Below are 21,915 nucleotides of genomic sequence, written 5' to 3'. Positions count from 1 at the left end.
ATTTCTTACCTAAAGGACATTACTGATGAGTTTTTGCAACAGTCTACTGATGCTAGTTTTTTATTCCAGACCTTATTTAATTGAATTTAATTTCCCAAGCTGCCATGATGGGATTTGAACTCATTTTACCAGGCCTCTGGATTGCTAATCCAGTAACGTAACCACTATGCTACCTTACCCCTAGTTCAAATTCAGCCCAGACAGATGGAATGAAAATCCCTTCCATCTACTAACTAAAAATGTTTTGTAGAAAAATTCCTGTAGTTGAAATTGACAATCTTAGTCAGGAAGGTTCACAGCTTGGCTGTGTGTAAAATGGAGAAAATGTCCCAATAGTGTCTTTCTGAGGCAAAACCAAAAATAGCTGGAAAAACTCAGCAGGTCTGACAGCATCTGCAGAGAGGAACACAGTTAACGTTTCGAGTCCGTTAACTCGAAACATTAACTGTGTTCCTCTCCGCAGATGCTGTCAGACCTGCTGAGTTTTTCCAGGTATTTTTGTTTTTGTTTCAGATTTCCAGCATCCGCAGTATTTTGCTTTTATCTTAGTGTCTTTCTGAGGTTGGACTGAAGCAAATTCTTTGGGCAGAATGGAGGACACTTTACATAAAATAATGCTTAATTTGAATTGAGAGTTCCTGATTCTGATACTGAGTGCTAGAAACGAACACTTTCTACCTCATAAAAGCAAACTTTTTCTTTCAGGCACAGCTTTCTTCACCTTGAACAAAAATTCCATTCAAAACTTTTTTTTAATATAATTTCTTCAGGACGTAAAAATCAAGATCAATGGCACATACCCAACTAAGGACATTTTAGACTATTGTGAAATGTAATATAATGACAAGTTAAGATCTGTTTGTTCTGTGTGCCTATATTGTATATTGGTTTGTTTCAGATGCGTAATCAACAGCAGGAGGAAGAGAAAAACAGTAAATGGGTTAGCCAGGAGCGGCAGAAAACATTGGATAGGCTCCGCAACTTTAAGCAGGTAAAGAGAGCATAAATTTAGAGGAGCATTTGACTATATTGCACCCTTCCACTAAGGCACCTCTAATTTCCAATTTTTTGTGTGGTAACGCAGCTGATAAAATGGATGGTAAATGTAAATTTCTTATTTTGTATAACATATATTCTTCACATAACACTGAAGTGGACTAACATCATCCCGTTGTTCATTTGGGGTTAAAAAGCAAAAGAGACCTCCATTGACGGCTTTTGTGCTCTGAGGTGCCTTTGCTCCCACTCCCGCAAAGCATTTTATGTTTATTCTTTCATGGTACATGAGCGTAGCTGGAAAGTCTAGAAATGTTGCTCATCCCTAATTGGCATTGATGGTGGTGAGCCACCAACTTGAACTGCTGCTGATCACCTGGTGTAGGTACATCCACAATACTGTTAGAAAGGGAGTTCCAAGATTTTGACCCAGTGACAGTGAAGGAACGGCAATATAGTTTCAAGTCAGGATGGCTTGTGGCTTGAAGGGGAGCTAGCAGGTGATGTTGTTACTTTGTGTATGTTGCTCTTGTCCTTCTAGGTGGTAGAGGTTGCATGTTTGGAAGGTGCTGTCGAAGGAGTCTTGGCAGTTTGCTGCAATTCATCTTGTACATGCTACTGCCACTGTGTGTCGGTGGTGAAGTGAATGTTTAAGATGGGGTGCCGATCAAGCAGGCTGCTTTGTCCTGATGGTGTCGAGTTTCTTGAGTGTTGTTGGAGCTGCACTCATTCATGCAAGTGGAGAGTGTTACTTGTGCCTTGTAGATAGTGGAAAGGGTTTGGAAGTCAGAAAATAATTTCCTTGTCACAAAATTTCCAGCCCCTGACCAGCTCTTGTAGCAAGAGCGCCTTGATTCCACATTCGGTTAAATGCTGTCAAAGGCAATCTGCTTCTGGAAATCTTGTAGACACATCGATGATTGTCAATACTGATTTCCACTTTTAGTCTTAGGGAGGGGTCCTGCATAATCAATTAGGACCCTGTTAAAATGTTCCTCAAATGCTGGAATTGGCATTAAAGTTGTAGGCTTAATCACTGCATGCGGTTTTCCTATCACCTGATATATGTGACATGTTTGACAGAATTTGACTATGTCTTTATGTAGCCCAGCCAAATAGAAATGTTTTTGTATCTTAGCTTGAATTTTCCTAATTCCCAAATGTCCAGGCATTGGAATTTCATGAGCCACTCTAAAAAAATTTTATTCTGATACCCAGATAGTGCACCAAATCGTGATACTATCACCCCTTTTCATCTGCTGGGACATGAGACGGTCTCCATTTCCTCTTTAATACATTGTTCTTAATGTAATAACACTCTGGAATGTATTCTGCTTCTATTTCAGAATAAGCTGTCTGATATAACTGCTTCAAGTCTGAATCCTTCTGCTGCAACTTCACTAAATAAACACCTCAACCTCATCCTCTTTAATCTTCTCCTGAGTAATCTTTTCAAAGATTGAGCCAGCCAACTGAATTTCAGCATCCTTCCCTTGTCTTTTAGATTCTTCCTCTTCCTGTTTAAACTTGTGCGTTTGTGATCTTGTCACCACACAGTCTGGAAACAATCCAAGATGCTCTTTCTGTAAAATCTCTGTTGATTGTGTCTCAACAGGCTGCTGTACTACTGTAGGTATGGTCAATATCTGTGATCCAGCTATTTCATTCCCTAGAATAAATTGAATCCCTGCAATGGACAATTTCTCTACTACCCCAACAATCACCACCTGTTTTTAAATCAGTTATTAAATTTACCTTACACAATAAAATAGGTTTGACTTTGCCATGAATTCCCTTAATTAATATTTTGTCCTGCAATAACCTTTCTGGACAACAGATAGCACTATCCCACAACATTTAAGGACTGGCTAGCCCCAGTACCCCTTAAAATGTTGACATCCTTTTCTGATCTTCCCTGTACACATGGATATATTTTCCCATCGCATATAAAATCTTAAAACATCTCTGTAACCTGCCCATCAGAACTCCCTTGGGTAAGTTGTGAACACATTCCCACTCCTCTAGCTACCACTGGTTCTTCCTGCTCCACCTATACAAAAGCCATTGGTTTATCTTGCCTTTGGATCGCAGAGCCCACAGTAACCTTACTCAGAATTTTTCTGGGTTCCTGCCACTGCAATCAGTTTCCCGTTTAACCTTCAACAACTCGATCTCATATGTCCAGCCTTATTGCAATGGTAACATATCAGTTTCCTTCCTTCAATTCTGTTTTCCACCTTTTCATCTTTAATAGACTGGCGTCCTTCAGCTTGATCCTTATTAATAACATTTTTACCATCATTATGTTTTCTAAATCTCCAACATCCTTCCTGATTTCTATATGACCTTTTTCCTACACACAACTGTTGGTGTGAAATATCATACATATCAGCTAAAATAGCAGCTTCCTTTAACTTTTTTGCTTTATCATTTGTCTAAATATGTCTTAAAGTTTACTGGAATGCTATTTCTAAATTCTTCCATAATCATAACCTATTTTAGATTTTCAAAAGTCTTATCTAATTTTAATGTCCTGAACCATTGATCCCAGATAATTTCTTTTGCTCTTGCAAACTCCACATAAGCTTAATGGGATCTTTTCCTTAAAGTAAAAGTGAAAGTTTTATTAACAAAAATAAAAGAAAACTTAAGCACACAAGATTACAGTTACACAATTAAGGTTCGCCTTACAAAACATTCCCCTTAAAACTGGTCACTTGGTCAGACCCACAAGCAAACACCTTTGAGGTAACACTCCCTTGTAAATAATTAACTATACAGAATCCAGTAATATTACCCAAGGCAAACTGCTGTAGTTTCAATAAAGGCATACCACATAACCTGTAACTCACTTCCACTCTGCTGTGTCTCCTCTCAGCCCAGAGCTAACAGCTCCCTACTCAACAGCTCCAGCTGCTACCTCAACAGCAACTCTAAAATAAATTTTCCCTTTTCATCTCAGGTTCCATTGTTTTCACACCTTTTTGAAACTCAGATCCTTCCAAATATAAGATCTTTCATATCTCGATTTTGTCTTTGCTTTCAGGTCAATAAAAATTATATTCCCCGCCCCCCGTTCTATTTACCTATGGAACACCTACAAGATGCAAACATGTTTATTTTCACTAAGATAAAAGCAAAAAACTGCGAATGCTGGAAATCCAAAACAAAAACAGAAATACCTGGAAAAACTCAGGAGGTCTGACAGCATCTGTGGAGAAGAGCACAGTTAACTTTTCGAGTCCGTATGACTCTTCAACAGAACATGTTTCTTTTTACCTCTGACTCCCCTTTGATTTACAGACAAGCTCTCACCTTATCTAAAAATGCAAAAGTTAGATCTAACCTTACTTGTATCTCAAACCTAACACCTCTCTCCTTTTCATGTTTTAAACCCCCCTAGATAATCTGCCCCCTTTTAATCTCTGCTCAGCTTAATTAAATCATACACACACACAGCCTTTTCCACAGAACAACACAATATTTTCAAAAATGTTGAAAAATAACCATCTATTTCTGACACTGTGGTGGAGCAGCTTGACTAAGGGCATGGCTAGTTCTGGAGCATAAATCTTAAGTACTACTGCCAGAATGTTGTCAGGGCCCATGATTGTCAGCTTGATTTGACTTAGGGTCACCGGCTTCTGCCATTGGTGGTCTTGTGTCTGAACAGGCTGATTGTTGACCCATTTTGCTAGTGCTGTTGAGGAGGGTTTAAGCTAACTTTGCAGGGATATGGAAATCAGGAGAGAATATCAGAGAGGAATACCAAAGTGCATAAAATAATGGGAGAAACAAATAGCACCAGAATAGAGAATAGTAAGTTAATAGGTGGGGTCGGAGTAAGGAAGAAAGTAGAGTCTTCCTTCCATCCATCACAAGGTTAGAAGTGAGGATGTTCACTGATGATTGCACATTGTTCAGCGCCAGTCGTGACTTCTCATATACTGAAGCAGTCCATGTCCAAATGCAGCAAGGCCTGGACAATATCCAGGCTTGGGCTGACAAATGGCAAGTAACATTTGTGCCACACAAGTGTCAGACAATGACTGTCTCCAACAAGAGAGAATCTAACCTTCGCCCCTTGACATTCGATGACATTACCATCGCTGAATCCCCCACAATCAGCATCCTGGGGGTTACCATTGATCAGAAACTGAACTGGACTATAAACACTGTGGCTATAAGAGCAGGTCAGAGGCTAGGAATCGTTTGGCGAGTAACTCTCCTGATTCCCCAAAGCCTGTCCACCAATTATAAGGCACAAGTCAGGAGTGTGATGGAATACCCTCTACTTGCCTAGATGAATACAACACTCCCACAGCACTCAAGAAGCTTGACATCATCCAGGACAAAGTAGCCCACTTGTTGGCACCTCATCCACAAACATTTGCTCCCTCCACCACAGATGCACATTGGCAGCAGTGTGTACCATTTACAGGATGCACTGCAGGAACTCTCCACGCCTCCTTCGACAGCACCTCCCAAGCCTGCAACCACTGCCATCTAGAAGTTCAAGGGCAGCAGACAGATGGGAACACCACCACCTAGAAGTTCCCCTCCAAATCACTCATCATCCTGACTTGGAAATATATCACCGTTCCTTCACTGTCGCTGGGTCAAAATCCTGGAACTCTCTCCCTAATAGCATTGTGGGTGTACCTACACCACATGGACTGCAGCGGTTCAAGAAGGTTGCTCACCCATCACCTTCTCAAAGGCAATTTGGGATTGGCAATAAATGCTGGCCTAGCCAGCGACACCCACATCTCATAAGTATTTTTTTGAAAAGATCAGGGTTACAGTGCATGTCTTTTTCTGCGAATGCACAGAATATGATAAATAAGATTGGTGAGTTACAGGCGCAGATTGCCATATGGTATTACGATGTTGTGGCTATAACAGAGATCTGGCCCAAGGAAGGGCAGGACTGGGTATTAAAAATTCCTGGATACAAGGTGTTCAGGAAAGATAGGAAAGGAGGGAGGGGTGGCGATATTGATTAAGGAGTGCATTGCAGTGCTGGAGAAAGAGGATGCCTCAGAGGGGTCAAGGACAGAATCGATTTGGCTAGAGCTAAGGAACAAAAAAGGTACAATTACATTGCTTAGTGTAGTGTATAGGCTGCCAACTGGTCGGAAGGCTGTAGAGGAACAAATCTGCAAGGAAATTACAGAGGTGCAAAAATTATAGAGTAGTTATAATGGGAGACTTTATCAGAATATAGACGTGGATATTGGTAGTGTAAAGGGCAGAGAAGGGCAAGAGTTCCTGAAGTATGATCTACAGCAGCATGTGTCTAGTCCACCAAGAAAAGAGGCACTGCTGAACCTGGTTCTTGGGAATGAGGTAGACCAAGTAAATCAAGTGTCAGTAGGAGAAAATTTAGGGGAGAGTAACCTTTGTATCATAAGGTTTAGGGTGACAATGGAAAAGCACAATGAACAATCCAGAGTAAGAAGAATTAACTGGGGGAAAGCTAACTTCAATGGGGTAAGAAGGGATCTGGGACGAATAAGTTGGAGCCGAAGGTTGGCAGAAGAAACAGTAGCTGAACAATGGGCTACCTTCAAAGAAGAGATGGTTCAGGCACAGTCAAGGTATTTTCTATGAAAAGGTAAAGGTAGGACAAACAAATCCACAGTTCCCTGGATGACAAAGGAGATAGAAATTAAGATAAAGAAGAAAAAGTATGGTGATGACAGGCGTCGGGTAGGAACTAGTTGAGAACCAGACAGAATACAGAATGTTCAGAGGGGAGGTGAAAAAGCAAATAAGAGACGCAAAGAGGGAGTGTGAAAAGAGACTGACGGCTAACATAAAAAGAAATCCCCAAGTCTATTTTGGCATACAAATAGTGGGAAAAGGAGGAGTAGGGCCAATTAGGGACCAAAAAGGGGATTTACACATGGAGGCAGGGGTATTAAATGAATACTTTGCATCTGTCTTTACCAAGGAAGAAAATGCTACCCAGGCCATGATAAAAGAGGAGGTAATTCAGACACTAGAAGGGTTTAAAATTGATGAGAAGGTGGTACAAAGTGGAGAAGGCATTGGGACTGGATGAAATGTATCCAAGGATACTGAGGGAAGTGAGAGTGGAAATTACAGATGCACTGGCCATAATTTTTCAGTCTTAGACTCGGGTGGAGAATTGCAAATGTTATGCCCTTGTTCAAAAAAGGGTGTAAAGATAAACCCAGCAACTACAGACAAATCAGTTTAACTTCAGCGGTGGGAGAATTTCTAGAAACTGTAATTCGGGACAGAATCAATAGTCTCATGGACAAATTCAGGTTATTTAAGGAGAGCCAGCATGGATTTTTTAAGGGAAAATTATGTTTAACTAACTTGCTGGAGTTTTTCAAAGAGGCAATAGAGAGCATTGATAACATTGACAATGCTGTTGATGTGGTGTATGTGGACTTCCAAAAGGCATTTGATACAGTGCCACACAACAGACTTGTGAGCAAAGTTATAGCTTATGGAATAAAAGGGACAGTAGCAATATGGATGCATGTTGAGTGACAGGAAACAGTAATAGTTAATGGTTGTTTTTCGGACTGGAGGAATGTTTGTAGTAGAGTTCTCCAGGGGTCACTATTGGGTCCTTTGCTTTTCCTGATATGTATATTAATGACTTAGACCTTGATGTACAGGGCACACTTTCAAAATTTGCGGACAATACAAAACTTGTAAACATTGTAAACTGAGGAGGATGGTGTAGAACTTCAAAAGGACATAGACAAGTTGGTGGAATGGGTGGATAGGTGGCAGATGAAGTTCAATGCAGAGAAATGTAAGGTGATATATTTTGGCAGGAAGAACATGGAAAGATAATATAAAATAAAGGGTACTACTTTAAAGGGGTTGCAAGAGCAGAAGGATCTGGGTATTTCTGTGCGTAAGTCATTAAAGGTGGCAGGGTAAGTTGAGAGAGTAGTTAATAAAGCATGCAGTATCCTAGATGTTAATAGGGACATGGAGCACAAGAGCAAGGAGGTTATGTTGAGCTTGTGTAAGACATTAGTTAGACCTCGGCTGGTGTACTGCATACTGGGGTTCTGGGCACCGCATTTTAGGAAGGATATGAAGCAATTGGAGATGGTGCAGAAGAGGTTTATGAGAATGATTCCAGGGATGAGAAACTTCAGTTATTAAGATAGATTGCAGAGGCTGGGACTCTTTCCTTGGCGAAAAGAAGGCTGAGAGGAGATTTGATTGATGTATTCAAAATCATGAAGGGCCTGGACAGAGTAGATAGGGGGAAACTGTTCTCATTGGTGGAAGGATCGAGAACCAGAGGGTACAGATTTAAGGTAATTGGTAAAAGAAACAAAAGTGATACGAGAAAAAACTTTTTCACACAGCGAGTGGTTAGGATCTGGAATGCATTACCTGGAAATGCATTGGAGGCAGGTTCAATCGAGGCATTCGAGGGAATTAAATGATTATTTGAAAAGAAACAATGTGCAGGGTTATAGGGAGAAGGCAAGAGAATGACAGTAGGTGAAATGCTCATTCGGAGATCCGTTGCACACACGATGGGCCGAATGGTCTCCTGCACTGTAACAATTCTGAGATTCTGTGGCATCTTTTGGCACGAGACAGAATGCCTCACGAGGTGGTGGGATCTGAAATACAGGATTTGCTTCCTTTTCTTTTGTTCTCTGCTGCTGCTCTGCCCCATCATTAATACGTGTGTCTTGAAACGTGATGCAGTTTGATAACACTCTGAACGATTGGTAGCAAGCTCCTCCCATTAACGTCAATGCTGACGTGCTTCAAGGAGAGTTTTAGTGTCTTTGAAGCATTTTCTTTGTCCTCCCCTGGAATGTTGGCCATTTGAGAGGTTTTTTTTGTGCTTTCATGGGATGTTGGGCGTCACTGGCAATGCCAACATTTATTGCCCATCCCTAATTGCCCTTGAACTGAGTGGCTTGCTGGGCCATTTCAGAGGCCAGTTAAGAATCAACTGCATTGCTATGGATCTGGAGTCATATATATGCCAAAAGATGGCAGATTTCCTCCCCCAAAGGATATTAGTGAATGAGATGGGGATCCTTTCTTTGCGTTAGATGTTGTTTATGGCTGCATTTTGAACACGGTGTCCAGCTTTGGTGCGGTCTCATGGGGCTATTGATGTCCTAGAAAAGGCTTAAAGACCACCAGATTGATGAAAGAGTCATCAACCCGAAACATTAACTCTTTTCTACCTACAGATACTGACTGACCTGCTAAGTATCTTCAGCATTTTCTGTTTTATTCCACCAGATTGATACTTGGTTACCAGGGCTGGCTTAGTGGGGAGCTAGAGTTCTTTCTTTACTTTGCAGAAGGGTAGACTTTCCATGGATATTTAATGAAGTTTTTAAAATAATAGGAGAACTAGATTTGGTTCCAGTGGGCAAGTTGTTTGAATTAGATAGGTTAGGGTTATGAGTATAAATTCAGTATAAGTGGGGTTAGGTTTGATATTTGCTTTGCCAGGCCCTCTAATAAGTTGTCAGCATGGACATCAAAAGTGGATTTGTTGCAAGCATTCAAGAGAGAACTGGCTGTGCTCTGCTGAATGACAAATAACTGTATCTGTAGAAGGAAGGTGGAACCTTGTATTCTGAAGAAGAGTCTTATCAGACTCAAAATGTTAACTGTTTCCCTCTCCACAGATGCTGCCAGACCTGCTGAGTTTTCCAGCACTCCTGTTTTTATTTCAGACCTCCAGCATCCAGTAGTTTGCTTTTATGGAACCTTGGGGGGTTATGTTGCCCTGTTACTGTAGCCTTCTGAAACTGACTTGAGCACCTTTGGGTATTGGAGACAAATTTCCTAGAGTTTTTCCTATATGGTCTATGCTGTTCTTGTATTTTTGCCTCTTCCAAATTGTTTGACTGCATTAAGGAAGGGTGGTGGGCAGGAAGGATGGTGGGTGGGCTTTATGGTACATGGTATGACTGGTGTCATTGACCAACTGGTCTTTTCCTGTAGAAAAGCAAAATACTGCGAATGCTGAAAATTGAAATAACAGAAAATGCTGTAAAAACGCAGCAGGTCAGGCAGCATCTGTGGAGAAACAAAAATTAACACTTCAGCTTGACCTGAAACATTAATTTTGTTTCTCTCTCTCCACAGATGCTGGTTGTACTGCTGAGTATTTTCAGCATTGTGTGGTCTTTTTCTGCCTTTTTGTTTTGTATGTTCAGGAAGTACATTGCCCTGAGCTAGCCTTAGTTTAAAGTTGAAAGATCACGTGGCACTATAGAAAGAAGAGCCAGTAATTGAACTGGCCAATTGTCTTCCCTCAACGCCATAAAAAAAGAGCTACCTTAACTGGACATCCATTGTTGTTCATGGAGCTTGCTGTGATTGCTGTTTTTGGGACCTTGCTGTGTGAAAAATGACTACTGCATTCCCCTACATTGTAACAATGACTCCATCTTTTCTGGAGCATTTTTCAGTGTCCTGCAAAATGTGATGAAGGGTTTGTGAATGCAAGTTTTATTATGTTAAAGGCACTTTATAGATATAAATTGTTCTCTTATGTATCATAACACCATATTAGTTATTACATGTATCTTTTTTCATTCATCTTTCAGAAGTACCCTGGACAAGTTGTACTTAAATCCACAAGACTACGTTTCACAGATGTCAGAAGAAAAGATAATACAGGTTCAGTGGCCTGTGCTAGCAAAGACCAAACACATACTCTTCCTGGAACCTTGCAACTACAAGAAGCAGCTGAGGAAGAAACCTCACCTGTAAAGAAGGGAACAAAGTTCATTGGAGCAACAGAATTGAGAACCACAGCACAAGAGCAGGAATGTGTTTCTTTCCAGTCAGGAGATGATGCCACCCCTGAATTGTTGCAACCCATTTCACTTCCAAGCCCCTGTAGTGAAGAGTTCAGTAACATTGATATAGTTCCTCCACCACCCCCACCTCCATTACCCCCTCCTCCACCAATGCCAGTTTGTGAAGAATCATCCAATGCTCAGCAACAAGCAGAGAAATCTGCTCAGTCAGGTGACTGCAAAGAAATATCGCAATCTGTCAGTTCACCAACACCTCAGTTATTTGACAGCAAGCAGCTATTAAATGCCAGGAAAAAATTAAAGAAAACTGCATCTAGTGATGAGCTGAAAAAACAAAGAGGTAAATATTTGTTTTTATGGTTTAAAATGTTGACAACCTTCTTTTGTTTGTACATTGTAACTATTCTTTATTTTAGAATGAGTAAATGCTTTCTTAGATCATAGTACAATACTTGGATTGTTGTAGGTCATATGCCACTTGAACATCTATGCATTGAAATGTACCAGATTCTGGTAAGACTGGGATCATTCTAGTAAGAGTTTAGGAGGGTAATGGGTTGTTAAACGCTGCCCTTTCATAGAGATAGAGTGAGTGAACAGGAAAAGTGCCCAGGGGCAAAATTTTCCCGGAGTGGAAGTGCAGGAGCGGGCGTGGGCAGGCGCCCCTCCAATCGGCGCCCCCCCAGTGGGGGCACGCCACCATTTTTGTGCACTCTCTGTGCGGGCGGGGGTGAATGGGAAATGCGGCAGTGCGCTCCTTCACGCATGTGCGTGAAGGAGCACTCCGATCTCCCTGAGACTAAGTGCTGCTTCAGGGAGATCGGTTACCAAAGGGAAAAAGTTTTTGTTTCGACAATTTCATTTGCCATCCATGTCATCTTAAGTGACAATGTCACATGAGTTGGGACGTGAACATAACTTCAAGTGAAAGTGAATGTTCATTTTTTAATTCAGTCATGAAACCTCATCCTGCCCGTGGATGAGGTTTCGTGCTTTTTCAGGTGGCCACCAGCGCTCCCGACCTGCCCGCCAACCTTAAGTTGGACGGGCAGGTTCACTAATTACTTTTGTTGTTTTTTGAATGGCCTCAATAGGCTGTTGACAGGTCGGGGGCGCACAGCTGACTCGGCTGTGCCCCCACCAACCTGAAAATTCAAATGACGCAGGATGACATCATGAGTTCCGCCCTACGTCATTCCGTGTCATTTTAAGCGTCGGTGAGCAGGCCCCGCCCCCACTGGCCGACGGGAAAATTCTTGCCCAGATGTCTAGGTGCTTCCCTAACTCGAAACGCCGATTATCTATCACCATCTCTGCTCAGCAGATCTCCATAGTTTCATGTTTGATCACTGGGTATTGGTTGTGTCACAGGAGAGGCTATATTTCTTTAAGCGTTGTTTAAAAGTGCTTGCTCAGTGAGGACATTCATATAATTTTAAGTGATTTTGTTTCTGTACTGATGTCTGAACATGACCCTGTTACAGTGAGCTCACCGATGGATGAAGTTCTAGCTTCTCTGAAACGGGGTAGCTTCCACTTACGAAAAGTTGACCTGCGTTCTCTGCCTCCATTTCCAAATGAAGATGACAGCAATAATATACTTGCACAAATTAGGAAAGGAGTAAAGTTGAAGAAGGTTCGGAAAGAAGCTCTGAGAGAATCCTCCATTGATTTGCATGATGCTGATCCTCTAACACGCAGCATCCACGAAGCTTTAAGGAGAATTAAAGAGGCATCACCAGAATCAGAGGATGATGAGGATGAAGGCTTACCATATACTGATTGGGAGAACTAACTGTTATAGGCCAAGGCTATAAGGCTTACATGTTGTAAACATAACCTTGCCCTTCCTTCCATTGTGCAATTAATTGTTAGTGGCCCTGTAGCGAAGTTGGTGGTCGCTGAGTGGTAGAGAGGTGTTTCCCTTGAAGCTGTGCCTAAAATGAAGTCTCCTAATATCTAAACTAATAAGTGTGTATACTATATAACATTTAAAATTTCCACAACCCCTCTTTACAGTTGATGAAAGATTTCATGGCACTGAGCAATTGTCTGGTCAAAAGTTGCTTTTATTGATCATGATTGAGTTCTATTCTCAGTAAATTTATACAGATCCCACTTAATCAGCATGATATTTTTTGCCATTTTTATCTGATATGGTGATTGAGCATGATAAAGAAAATACCAGTGTCTTAAAACAGCTCCAGTTTTCCTTCTGTACATTATTGGAGGGTACAGTTTGACCTGGGAAACATGGCTTAAATGTAGCTTGACCCTCAAAGGCTCCCTCTACCACAGGAGCTTCGTTTTCATCAAAGTCCAAAAGAAGATTCCCATACCCAACAAAACTGTGGAAGAATAAAAGAGTTCAGATGCCTTAATAAATGGACACAAAGTATACTTGCAGGTTAGTTTTAGCTGTTCTACAAATTATTGGATTTCATCTTGTGTACTGTAAAGTTAAACATTTTTGCATTAATATTTTGCTTTGTACCCCTCAATTGACCTTTACAAAAGTGTATCTGTACGAGTAGCCTAGCGTATGTCATTAATTACTGTAATTGGTACTGTAAAAGTTTAGTAATTAATAAAATGGGCCAATAGGGATAGCAGCTAAAATAATTTGCTGCAAAATAATAGTTTTACAGAACTAAAGATTATATGAAATTATATAGCACATTGATTTTAAAACCTATTTATATAGAAAAGTCATGTAAATTGATTCAATTAAGTTGTAGGCTGACTCATTTACATTTTTCAAATTATATGTGCAAAAACAGATTGCCTTATGTATGTCTGAAAGATATTTTTTAAGAAGTTTCAGATAAAGTTTTATTCACTGTAACAAGTCAATTTGACTGACAAAATACAGCTATTTCCCAAGCCTTTTAAAACCTAAGCTTGGTGTCACTTAGCCACTACACCTTGATTTATCGTCTTCTCTCTGACTTTTTGAAAATTGGCCATGTCCTGTGTTTTGGGCCTCAGCCCTAGAAGGCTTATAGAAAAGAAAAAACATGGCTCTGACATATTCAGGTACATGGCTGGCGTTAAAATGCACTGTCTATGTGGATATTTTAAATGCAGAATTCTGGTTCCTACTGTGTGCTTAACTTTGTTACAGCAGAGAAATGCACTTAAATGGCACTTAGTATAGCACCGCACCTGTGTACGAATGAGTGCTAACCCACAATATCAGTTTTCTTGGCATAGGTTTAATCATCTAAATGTCTATTCAGAGGGCTGTTTCTTGATATTCCTCTTGGGTGTAGCCCATTTACTTGAGAGCTGAAGTTGTGGGCAGATCCTATATGAATGGCTTTATTGCCTTTATATTTGGAACCAGAGGGAACAAGGGCATGGCATGAACAAAAAAAGGAGAACATTTAAATTGTTAGAAAATAAAGCTTCTTATGTAGTCAATGAACATCAAAATTGCTTTAAACACAAACCCTTTGAGGAATCAAAAATTTGCCATAGCCCTAATTCAAATAACATAGAATTAAATCATTTCAGAAAACTTGTATATGTGAGGAATGTTTCACGTAGACTCAATAGGAAGTGCTGGTTTAAAATCTAGGTTTTAAGTAACACTGACAGATTTGTATTTATTTTATTTATTATATGTGTATATCATAGACTGTAGAACTACTTTGCTGTTAAGGAAGGAAAACTGGGATCAGTGTTGGCAGATGAAATTTTTTTCAATCACGCTTAGCTATCTTTTTCCTTGGATCAAGATTACCTGAGTTTGATATAGGCTTTTACATACCTATAGCGGATAATGAACCATGATGTGTTTGGCAGCGAAGAACAGGAATCACTGACTTTCCTGTAAATAAATTGCTTCACAGCTGGTTTTAAAATATAATTGTAATACTTTTAACAAAATACATGATTCCAGGGTCATCTATTGGTTATACCCATAGAAATACGATGTAGAAAGTAATGTGTTTATAAATGATTATTATCAGTTAAGATAGCATGAACAACCAATTGGAGAGGAAGAAAGCAAGCAAAACTTTGTCAGGACATTGCTGAACTGAGTTGCTATGAATTCTGAATCCAAATTTCATAACTGTTGTGCCACATTGTACCTTTTAGTGCACTGATCAAACATCCTAAACTGAACATGAAGAAAATTTAACAACTTCTGAAATAGCATGTGGATATGAAAGTATCAGTTACTTTGGCAATTAATTTTATCTGCTATGATGTAGCTTCTTACATGTTTATAATTTAATAATATGCTTTTTGAATTAGACGTTAGTGCTGAGAGCACATTTTAGGTTTGTTTTACATTATTGATCTTTGTGCATGTGTGAGTCATTTGATTATTTAGCATAAAACTGACTTATGAAAGAGCAATTATTTATTTTCACAAGCATTGTGTATGTATTAGAAAAAGAACACTACATAGATTTGCTTGTTAATCAGGTTTTATTTTATTATTCATGACAGCCTGTTTAAATTTTTAGTTTTTAATAAGCATTTTTAAGACACTAGATATTTTTAAACTGTCCCTGACATTACAATGATTTTATGTGATGTATCCCCTAGCTATAATTAAAAAAAACTTTCTGGCAGACTTTGATGAGTTTTACGGATGTTTAAGCACCTGTTTAGTTGAACCTGGGACAGTCCTTTTTTAAAAAAATAAACTGACTCGGTTCTGAGGTTTATGATGAGTACTCTGCATTGGATTGTTTCCTAAAGGATGAGTTTGTTTCATTCCTGTTACTAAATATCAGTTGACAATACCTAAGTGAGCACAAGTTGGCAGACTCAGCACAAACGTAGCAACTTTATAAAATGACAGTGGCAGGTTGCTCTGTTTGTTCTGTCAACATGAAGCATTATGCAATTCTTTTGCATGTTTTGTAATACTATACTAGATTTAGTAGAATAATTTGCAATCATCTAGAGTTATAAGTAACAAAATCCTTCAGTGTTTGAAGTGACATCCATATTTGGGACTAAGAATACAATATCAGCTTGCAATGTACGCATGTTGCTTTAGACAGTCTGGGGAGGGGAAGGGAAAGAAAATCAGATTAAATTCCTTAATTAAGCTTTGATTATGCGTTAAATAATTTGGAATGTTTTATCTGACCTCCTAAATTCAGACTTAACTTTAATGACGGCATAACATGGCTGCAGGCAGCACATAATGTTGACCTTGCAATTGTTAGGTTGCAGTTTCAGGTGCTTATGTACTATTTATAAGCATTTTGAACTTGTGCAGTGGTGTGGTTCATTTGCATGGGATTTTCCAGTACAGTATTCATTAGTTGCTTTAATTTAAATTAAGGAGTCTTTTAGAACTTTTTGCCTATGAGCTGCTCAGCACATCAACTAATTTTTGTTACTGACATTTTTAATAGTTGCAATTTCTTTAGCTAGTAGTGATCACTTGCTCTTCTGTGATTACTCATATAAAACTTGAGATTATTTCCTGTTAATAAACCAAAGTGTTGCATATTAATTACATGCAAGAGTTGGATTGCCGTAGCAGACTGGTGTGCAGGTATGTGTGTAGGAGAACAAAACATATTGCAGAGAGAGAAAAGGCTTTAATAAATATTATCACTGTTCAATTAATATTTTCATGCTGGTGCTTATTTTTTCAATAGTGATTATGTTTATGAACTGTTTGAACTGTAGTTTTTTGAATGCTACAATTAGGTTAAACCTTTGTTTATTTCACATCCATTCCTTATTTTGAAATGCCACATTAGGAAAATTTTCATACTTACATGAAACATGAATTTAACTGTAGTTGTGCAAGAAGGAGAATTCCAAACATTTACCTGATGCACTTAATTCCAAGAAAAATAAATAAAGTGGAAGAATTAACCAAAGAGAGCATAAGAATTGCTGAAAAAGACCAAGATCCGTCTAGTTTGCCTTCTGTCATCCTAGTAGTTGAATGATACAACAATAATAGAATTGGTAACTAATCACAGCAATAAATCTCTAACATTTAGTCTGCAACAGACCCAGCAATGATGATAAGGAAAACCATAGGTCCAAAGTGTTGCATATTAATTACATGCAAGAATTCGATTGCCAAGCATTCTACACTTAGCACATGACATTTCTCAATTTACTCAGTATTGTATCCCAAAATATTTTCTGAAAGAAATCTATCTAATTTGCATTTGAATATATAACTGCTTCAACCATCACCCTAAGCAGCCTATTCCACACACTGACCACTCTTTCATTGAAATATTGCCTCTGAAGATTATTTCTGAATTTACTCCCTTTGAGTGCAGGCCATGTTCTGGACAAGGTTAGGTGTGCCTCTCAACATATTTTTGGATCTCTGTCATAACTGTTCCTTTGCTTTTTCTGATGTCATAATTGCTAGTTAACAGTTTAGGCTGTAGAAACCTGCCTTCTAATCTGTTAACTGTAAGCAGCATTACTAATGGAAGCTGTTTTTGTCAATTCACTATTGTAACCTTCCTTCGATTAAAAAAATACAATATTTTAATTAAATTGCTCCTCCTCTGAAAATATATTAATAAATGGGTGGGAAAGAAAGTGGCTTTGAAAGGAGTTTGTTCTGATGTTCATGCATGTGATTTGATCAATGCCATGAATTGGTTACAATTCAATGTTTACAAAGTTTAAAAAGAAATAAGTCCAGTTCAGCTTCGACCAGTGATAATTTATTCCTGTAATGACAACTAATATGAAAAAAGTAAGTTAAGTGAATTAGGGTTCCGAATATGGCCCCATCTTTTATCTGCAGGGCTACTTCATAATTCATTTTTCTATATGGAAAAATATTTCCACAGAGGAAAGGGGTCCAAATTGACAGGAAAAAAAAAAATAATTATACAATTTGAACTTAATTTTCTCAGAATGGTACTTAGCAGGTTTCTTTTAAATCTTTGCAACCTATGTTTATAATAATGGCTACAAGGGCTTTAACCCATAAATAGCTGACCTTGAACCATGACTGACAAGATTTCAAGTAAATCATAGATTGTGCCACAAGTGGGATACAATTCCTATTCCTCATAAGTATTCTATTTATATCATACGTTAGTTTATTACCATTGTGGTTTGGTTTCAGTGTATAGCTGGATGAGTTGAGAGTGACACTGAAGTTTATTATGTCAGATGTTGGTTTAGTTGTGTTTGTTTTGAGCTCTGCTTTAAAAAGAATTTGGAAAGAAGTGCTTCCTTTAATCATAGAATGTATTTTACATGAAATGACCTAATGGCAGAGCAGAGAAGCGCTGCAAGGTTCCTTCATAGCATCCAAATAATTGACTTTGAAGAAAATCTGTTAAAACATGGGCTTTTAGCCTTGGAAAAAATGAAGCAGTGAGGCAGCCTCTTAAGCTATGATATGGTATCCATATTTAGGCCAATAGAAAGGGGCACAGGTTCAAGCTGGCAAGAGCTAAATTTAGGATTGATGTCAGAAAATTCTTTGTTTAAACAAAGAGTGATAAATATCTGGATGTTCTTTGGTGTAGTGAAGTCAATTCCTTGGAATTATTTAATAAATGGTTGGATTAGTGATGGTCGGAACTGTATGGATTAATGAACTAGGATAGGGTGAATGGCATTCCTCACTAGGTGATCTAATGATTTATGACATCACATTCTTAAATACTAGTGAACCTAATTAAACATGATACTGTGTCCCTTTCTTGGTTATTGAGTTACTCTGCTTTTGAATTTTCATATTTTCCCATTTTCCTATATGAAGATGTCCTTTTTTTCTCAAAGTTAAGTGGGCTCTTTTAGTTGCAAGTGTCTCCTTTGGTAGCAATTAGTTGGGTCCTGAAATATTTCATGTTGTAAAAATTGAATAAATGGTTGATTTTAATCCAGTTATTAGTTAATATTTCATGAAATAACCCATTGTGAATTACTACTTTCGGCCCAAAATAAAATTATCACCAGGTCACCTTACTTACTCAGCAAATACTATGAATGAATGCCTTTCACAGAATCAAACCTGTAAAACTAATTGGAGGTAATACCGTATGAATTAACAGCTCACATCTGTATCTTCCTGCATTAGATAATGCAGAGTATGGAGGGAATCTGTTGTCCAATGAAAAACATTCTGCAATTTTCTCCTCCTAAGGCAAATGTAAAATGGTGTTCCATAACATTAAAAAAAGCTGGGGAAACATGTAACATTTCAGAGGGGGCAGGAAAGACGGAATGCTTGAAATTATACTAAGTTCAAAGACTTGTGTTGCTCTTGCTGTTAAATCTGACATTGCTTTTGATGATGTTTTTACATCTGGGCATTCTGTATTATCACCTTTTTAACCAGACAGCAGACAACAGAACTTGACTATAGAACATCATGGCATTCTTTAAGCTTGTGACAGAAATTGTAAATTTTGCCTAATAACTAGACCTTAAAGGCACTGATTAATATCATTGCTATTTAACTGGTGTGTATTGATATGTTGAAGTTATAGTTACAAAAATAAACAAGCCATGGAGTACATTAACAGGGTTTCAGATAAGTCTACCCTGTTGCAGAGTGAAGTAATTCAGGTGTGTGTGGCAACCATCTGTTCAACTAAACCACAGCAAAAATGTGTAAAGAATCAGAGATTTGCTTCTTCCTATAAAAATCAAAAATTAATTTATTTCTTCTGTACAAGAAGACATTTTAAATATTCAGATAATTTAAGTAAGATAACTTTTATATAATTGGTGGAAAGTTAAGACCAGTGTGAGGATGCTTGTGATTGGAATGCTCTTATTAAGCCATCAATAAGTGGAGATCATCTGTGACACCCTGAATGATCCCTAGCCTCTGACTGACTGGCTGGAATAGCTTGTTTCCTGATTGGTCTGACAGTTTAGGAGTTGATAATGTTTTGGAAACTTAATTTAGCTAAATTAAGCGTATTTTCTTAAATAAATCCTGGCCCTTTCAAAGACTGAAAGGAATTTAAAATTATATATCTGTAAGTTTAATAGAAATATTTTGCTTCAAGATATGATTAATGCAGAAATGTTATTTTTGTGGCATTGAGAGTAGCTGTGCATTTGATTGAGACTGATCTTGGGAGACTTGAGACAATGGTAGTTTGAGACTATATGTTTCGTGTTATGCACCTTAAAACCTGGATCTTGCATATTCTGCAGTAGTTTAGAAGAAAGACTGGCGGATGCACATTTATATAGTGCACACTGAGTATGTCTTATGCTAAGAATGCTGCAGTAGTAGATAAGGTAGATGTTTGTTTGGTGTTGAACAGGAAGAATACTAGATTTGTGAAAATATTATGTAATGACAGATCCTTGTTATATTCCCCCTTTCATATTCCAAAATATTTTAAACTTCAATTCCACAGAAGCAACATGTATATAAATATGATTCTTTTATAATTTCAAACTTGAAGTAATGTTCCTAAACAATTTGATATTTTTCCATAGATTTATTAACCTAATTTAAATAAATTTTAAGGGCTGATGAGGCCTCTGGGACCAGTAAATTCAAGCTTAATTCTTTAGAAGTATATTTATAGTTAGAAATTGTGAGGAGTCTGATAAAAAGCAGACGTGTAAGAGTTAATTCAGTGATCTAGTTAGTGCAGGGAGGGCAAGTTGTAGAATCTGAGCACAATCTTGCAGCTTTAACTCTGAATCACCACTTCCTGTGAAAGCATCAGTTTGCTGGGAATTCATGAATATGGCATTACCCCTAGAGCGAGAAAATTCTATGGCACTTTTCTACCCATCACTGGTCTCTATCAAGCTCTATAAGGCTTGTCAGATCACAAAGTAGCACAAAATATGCAGTGCTTTGAATGGCAATTAAAATAATTGGTAAGCAATTAACCTAGGTAATACTTAAGCATAATTACTGCATTAAATTGTGGCATTTTTCCACTCATTTTACAACATTGTCCTTTTGACGTTATTGAAAAAAAACTGGTCAGCATTATTCTCCTTTTGCTTTTAAAGGTGGCTGGGATAGACAGCTTGGTGTGCTTTCCTTTTTCCTTTCTAGTACTGTTCTGTTTACTTCTGATACATTCACAATAAAGCAGGTACTGTATTTTTGTGGTGTTACCTCAGAACCAGAATTAGACCGCCTATCAGCTTTATGATTTAATGTTTTTGATTTACACCTACTTTATGTCTCCTAGAAATGAAATAACAGTCCTTTTGTATGATACAGTTCTACACCCTGCTTGTAATACCCAAGGTACAGCATTTCCAAATCCAGCCAATTAGAAGCTGCTTAGTTCTGTAGTTTACAGATACTAATGGGGTGAAGAAAAGGCAGAGTGACTGGCTTTGTGCAATATTTGAACTCACTCTAAGAAACACACTAGCACAATATTTTAACTTCATGGCATTTAACATCATATTTAAAAAGCAAATTGTATTCTGGTTATAATTAAGACATCCACTGCACAGAAGAGTTGCTTTTAATAATAATCCAGAAAAATAAAGTATTTATTGAGCAACAAACAAGTATAAATGAATTTTTAAACTTGAGCATTTATATAGCAATATTATGAAATGTAAAATATTTGCTGACTGTCTTTTTCTTCCTGTTTTAATTAGCTCACCTATGCTATAAGACTCTGACTTCTGTCATGTAATCTTGATAAGTTCTGTTTTATTAATTTTTATTGGCGTATTTAAGGCTGAAAGCCTCAAAAGTACTGCAATCACCTCTTTTAACATTGTATTCACAGTTTTGGTGCTGAAAGAAATTACTTTTATTTCATTCAATAAAGTATGATATTTATTTCCTGTTTTTTGTGTGTATCTGTATAAATGTTGCTATTGCTTGTTGAAGATGATTTCTAGTAATTTGAAGGTCTGCTCCATTATGGTCATGAGCTCAGCAACTGAAACACTGAAATCCTCTTAGTGAGAATATGGGTGAAACTGAAGGCCAAAATGTAGATAAGTTATATACAAACATACAAGAAGGTCAAACTGGTCCATCCAACCTGCCTTGCCTGTCAGTGTTCCCCATCACTTTCAGTTACCTAAACTCATGGAAAAGGCAGAAAATACCTTTCAAAAAGAAGTTCTAGCCAGTGAAGGAGAAAAAGAATTCTGGAAAGCTTCTCTCTAATTTCAAAAGTGA

The 21,915-nt window shown here is 38.2% G+C and overlaps 1 protein-coding gene across 1 annotated transcript in view; it reads left to right on the top strand.

Moving 5' to 3' along the window:
• Positions 1-21,567, top strand: part of jmy (junction mediating and regulatory protein, p53 cofactor) — a 136,695-nt gene extending 115,128 nt beyond the window's left edge. The window contains exons 8-10 of the mRNA XM_078563304.1: positions 899-991; positions 10,593-11,148; positions 12,293-21,567. Of these exons, the coding sequence (XP_078419430.1) occupies positions 899-991; positions 10,593-11,148; positions 12,293-12,603 (960 nt within the window). The 3' untranslated portion in view covers positions 12,604-21,567. The remainder of the gene's footprint in view (positions 1-898; positions 992-10,592; positions 11,149-12,292) is intronic.
• Positions 21,568-21,915: the final 348 nt, after the last annotated feature.

Source organism: Cetorhinus maximus, chromosome 2, assembly GCF_964194155.1.
Source record: "Cetorhinus maximus chromosome 2, sCetMax3.hap1.1, whole genome shotgun sequence".
Taxonomy (NCBI): Eukaryota; Metazoa; Chordata; class Chondrichthyes; order Lamniformes; family Cetorhinidae; genus Cetorhinus; species Cetorhinus maximus.
Note: the sequence above shows the minus strand (reverse complement) of the source record. Positions and strands in the feature narration are given on the sequence as shown.